Genomic DNA, 5,167 nt, shown 5'->3' with positions numbered 1-5,167 from the left:
GGAATCTATATTTCCACTTAACACTTGTCAGTTCTTAGATTTAAATCAATTTACTGTCAAGCCTGACTGAGATTTTCGGGCTTTTCCTCATCCTTCTAGTTTGACGATGTTTCATATATAAACAAGGCTGTATTCGTTCCTTAATTTAATATCTGTTTTCTACTGTTAATATTTTAAATCTGGAACAACGCATTAGCATCATACAAATTATTAGACCTATTATTATTTGATACGTGTATATATTTAAAAATTGTTATAGCCTATGTATTGTAAAGATTGTAGGTTAAGTTGTGAAAGTATTTATTGAAAAATCATATAATCGTGAAAAGTCATATATTATAATAATTTGAACTTTGTTTTCACAACCGAGAAATTTATATAAATATTATAGTTACATTTAAGGTTTCATTCTATCGGCAGTTCTTCATCTGTATACCGTATTAAACTCTCCTACAATTCTTTACCTTTTCTATACACTGATAAAATATTCTCGGTTCATCGTACAAAAACTTAATTTTCATTCCACACTAGATAATTATACATAAACTGTCATAAATTTGAAAATATTTAAGCAACATCATAAACAAAAGCATAACTAATTTTGTACAAAATAACTTCTTTTAAACTTATTGCAGAATCGTTCTGACGCGTGATTAGTGCCATACTAAAGACTAAATATGTTTCCTGTAGTAGTTAAGCCTTTAGTATGACGCTAATCAAACGTCACCACTACTCTGCACAAGGCCCATTATATTTTGGAAGGATTAACATTTTGATGTACTTCGGACCAATTCGTCAATTTTGTTTCCTACAATTTGAATATTAGGAACTCTAAAATACATATAAATTGAATAATGTTTATTTCTTTGCAGGTGTGAAATGTCTGTAATTGGCAAGACGTATGGATACTCCTCTGAACCATTGATGAAGTACTTATTGATTCTGTTATTGAGTATTTTGTTAATGTGTAGCCTCGCAGGTAAAACACTTGATAACACGGTGGCTCAGTACGAAGAATATGAGAAAATGGGGAGGCAATTGTCTTACTTAATACGTTCAGTAAAATTCGAATTGACGTACAACTTGAAATTTATTACGTTATTTTATGAAACAGAGGAAATATTTTTGGTATCTCTGATTGCAAAGACTTTAATGTATCCAGTATCAATTCATGACATCAAAAACATAATGTTAAGACGAAATCAGAAAAGAGGAAATTATTTCAGAGAAAGTGGTGTTTATGTCATTGTAATTTCAACAAAGGAATCTTTTGAACGCATAGTTGAAACTGAGGGTAAATTCAATTGGAATAAAGCTTCAAAAGTTCTCGTTATTATACTGCAAAAAGAAACAACGTCCAACTTAAATTTTCGTGAAACATTTGCCAAGTGTTGGAAGATGCGTATAATTAACATTTCTATCATAATAATTAAATTAACACTAACAAATCAAACCAATCACTTAACTGTAGCTAGTTATAATCCATTCCTGAATGTAACATATGTAGGAAGAGTAACTTTCAACAGGTTAAATGCCGTCATTAAAGCTTTGAAAATGACAGATACACATTCGAAAACTACTAATTTGTATGGAATTGAATTACACACTGCAAACGTCGAAGCAGATGTTCTTCCACTCTATGCATATTATACAGATCCTGTAAACGAAACACTTATATACGGAGGATATTACAGAAATGTGTTTGATACATTGAAACAGTATATGAACTACACTACTAAGAGTGTTGTTTATCATAAGGATTTTAATCTAGGCATCGAACTTAAAAATGGAACTTGGGATGGAGCTATTGGAAATGTAAAGAGAATGGAAGTTGATTTTGCTGAGAGTGTAATAATCTATTTTCAAAATAGATATCAAGTTATTGACTTTACAGATTACTTAGCTCTTGTAAAACTGTCCTTTCTGGTACCTAAAGGAAAGTTAATACCACCAGGAGTTGCTTTGTTACATGTATATGACACTTCCATTTGGTTTTGTATTGTTGGATCAGCTGTAGTAGTATCTTTCACTCTAACACTGTTTCAAAGACTTCTACCAGGTATTCACATGAACCAAAGTCTCAGTCGAGCAATTTTAAAAGTCGTTTCTTTATTGCTTCGTCAACCAGTGTCTGAACCAAATTCTTGCACCCTAAGAATCTTGTTATTTACCTGGATATACTTTAGTTTGGTTGTGACTTCTTTATTTGAAGGAGGTATTGTTGGTATCTTGACTGTTCCCAAACGTTATCCGGACATAAATACTATCCAAGACCTTGCTTTCTCAGATTTGTCAGTGGCAGGAACGAAGTCTCTCAAACAAGCTTTTGTACGTAACAGAGATTCCAACATACGCTTAGTGTTTGAAAAATACCAAGTAATTACAAATTACGATGAAGTAGTTAAAGTTGCAGTTAAACATGGCGGAATTGGAGTGTTTTCCGTTGAAGATAATTTAGTGTACTACGGAAGTAAATTACACACGTGTTTAAGTTGTGTGGCTCCGTTTCATATAATGGACGAAAAAATGGGTTCGCAACTCTTAGGTATTGCAGTTCCTAAAGGGTCACCATTTCTTTCAAAATTTAATGTCGTCATAAGAAGAATGAAATACGGAGGACTTATTAATAAGTGGTTTCTAGATATAATAGCTACAGTAAAAAGCAATAAATATTGTAAAAATCCTTGTGGCAATAATGAGGTTGCGATCTCTTTGAGTAATTTACAGGTTGCATTTTATGTGTTGGGAATTGGCCTAGTGGCGGCTATTTTTTGTGTTACTGCAGAAAATATGATCCACAAATATAAGTGAAGATGAACAACGAAAATATGTTTAAAATAATATTATTGACAGATAGCATGTTAAAGGTGAGTTAAATTTCTTTATAATAATATTAAATATTTTAAAGCATGGAAATACGTGGAAAAGTCAGCAATAATGTTTGGCCTTATGTATATTGTTTTGCCTTACCTCGATTCATATTGTACTTACACAGCTTCTCAGATACTCTCGGCTTTTCTGCAAAACAACTTCTGAATTTAAAATACACTCGTTTGTGTTACACCTCAAGGAGGACCTGAAAACAGTGTTAATTTTAGAATATTGGGAGAGAGAGAGAGTGTGTGTGTGTGTGTGTGTGTGTGTGAAAAATAGTACTAGTAACCCACAGTGATCAAGATTGGAATATTGGATATGGGAGAGAGGTTAGGAATTCTGCCTGGGTCATGCCTAAAATTAGCATTTTCTTTGAGTAGTACAAATGTTACATCAAAAGCACGAAATTAGTTAAAATTAGTTTTTATTAGGTAAAATCAGAAACTCCGATTCGCCGTAGGAAACCCATGTTTTTGTTAGTAAAAGCTAAAAGCAGTAAAAACAAGAACACAAACTAAATCTTCTTGTTTACACTGGTTTATCCACTAAACACTGCCTGTTTGCCTGTTGCTTTGCAACAAATTCAACTAGAAATATTCCAGGCCCGTATCCAGCCCAAAAATGTAGGGGTGGCCCGGCTGAAGTTAGGGTTGGGGATCCAGCCATACGATAATTCACCGCCATATTATAGTTCATTTCCAAGCCTAGCGTGAAAATTTTAGGGGGCCCGGGCCCCCTAGACCCCCTGAATACGGGCCTAAAATATTCTCACGACATTCAGAAACGGTATGATTTTTAAAAATTTATTCTTACTAGTATGAAGCACTAAGCCGAAGATTGTAAGTATTGATCCTATTGGTACAAAAGTATTTAATACAAAACTGTAGGTATTATTTTTGCAGTACAATGTGTATTCGTTATCATAAATGAACTTTCGATCCTGCAAGACTCCCTCCTTTCTCCTAAGTTTGTATAAGATGCCTTCGATCCGACTAAGAACCACAGCCAGTACATTATGGAAGAAACCTTGGGCTCTATCAACGTTTGGAATGGGAACAATACATTTTGTCAAACTTCAGCTGATGGATAATTTCCGTTGCTAATTTTCTTCTCTCCTTTCGCTTGATACACTCGACTAATCCTTATTAGATGTCTTGTTGATTCTATTTCGGCTTATTTGTCACTTTCGTAGCAAAAACTCCTGTACGTTCCCCAGAACAGGCTAAATTTGATTGTTGTGAGTCACTGATAGAAGTTTTTTGCGCATGTCCCTGCAGAATTACTGTCTATGATTCTACTAAATCCTCTTTGATTCTACTAATTTCTTTTAAATCCTCCTCTTGCTGCGAATTTAATATTTCATCTGAAGATAATAAAGATGTCGTTAAACCTCTTCAATAGGGATTCAATCCCAAACATTGCTTTGTATGAACTTTGATTTCTTCATGAGTATCAAACTCTGTTTTTGATAAATTGAACAAAAGACAAATTTGGCAATGTCTTGGTTTCACATAAATAATTTTTAGTTCCGATCATAATTGTTCTATTTCTTTAAGCACATTGTTGAGGAATTTCCTACCATTATCGTTGTGCAAAATGGATAGTGCACCTATGAAGCATATTATATGCGACTTCTTCAACATGTTTGGTTCTTTTTAGCACGCAACAAAACAAATTTAGTCTAATGGTCTTGATACTACATAACGTATTATATTATACTTGTATTTGTTGTCTCTGTCTGGTTGGGTTTCTATATCAATGAAATCAACCTAGTAAAGGTTCTTTTTCAGTTCACTGTGTAAAATTGGTTTAGATAAGCAAACATCTTTTCTTCCCATTTCACACGTCGAAATACACAAAATAATAATCGAAACAGTAATACGTACAGTACATTGTTAATGGCGTTATTAGTTAATACACACTTCGACTTTTCCATCTTTAAGTATTCCAGTTCTATCAATGCTTATTCCTATTATTATATGCTTGACCGAAGAGCCCCAGGTAGGTTCCTGCCCGTCTGCCACTGCCTCTACTAAAAAACTTTTGCAAGAACTAGAATTTACTAACAAGACAAACGGCAACAAGTAGTTATTACTGAAGAATCCAGTACATGCTAGAAATCGTTGGTCCAACACTCGGAATGCAATGAGATTTTTCTATATAGTAACATGGCATATTTCTTTCCCTATATAATGAAAGCTTTCTTATACATTTCGAAATCCGTCCTAATGTTTGTTAGTATTAATATTGCATATTCAGTTTTACTTTTTTGCTAGGGTACTATTAGGGCACC

The 5,167-nt window shown here is 33.5% G+C and overlaps 1 protein-coding gene across 1 annotated transcript; it reads left to right on the top strand.

Moving 5' to 3' along the window:
- The first annotated feature begins 1,554 nt into the window (after nucleotides 1-1,554).
- LOC145677500 (glutamate receptor-like) lies at nucleotides 1,555-2,811 on the top strand. The gene has a single exon (XM_081747978.1). It carries the CDS (start codon nucleotides 1,555-1,557, stop codon nucleotides 2,809-2,811), a length of 1,257 nt encoding a protein of 418 aa, XP_081604104.1.
- Nucleotides 2,812-5,167: the final 2,356 nt, after the last annotated feature.

The sequence above is a fragment of the Thermobia domestica genome, unplaced genomic scaffold (assembly GCF_964235325.1).
Source record: "Thermobia domestica unplaced genomic scaffold, izTheDome1.hap1.1 HAP1_SCAFFOLD_957, whole genome shotgun sequence".
Classification (NCBI taxonomy): domain Eukaryota; kingdom Metazoa; phylum Arthropoda; class Insecta; order Zygentoma; family Lepismatidae; genus Thermobia; species Thermobia domestica.
This window is presented reverse-complemented; position numbering and strand designations above follow the sequence as displayed.

Coding starts and splice junctions, on each gene's coding strand:
- LOC145677500 (XM_081747978.1), top strand. CDS start 1,555: ATGACAGATACACATTCGAAAACTACTAATTTGTATGGAATTGAATTA.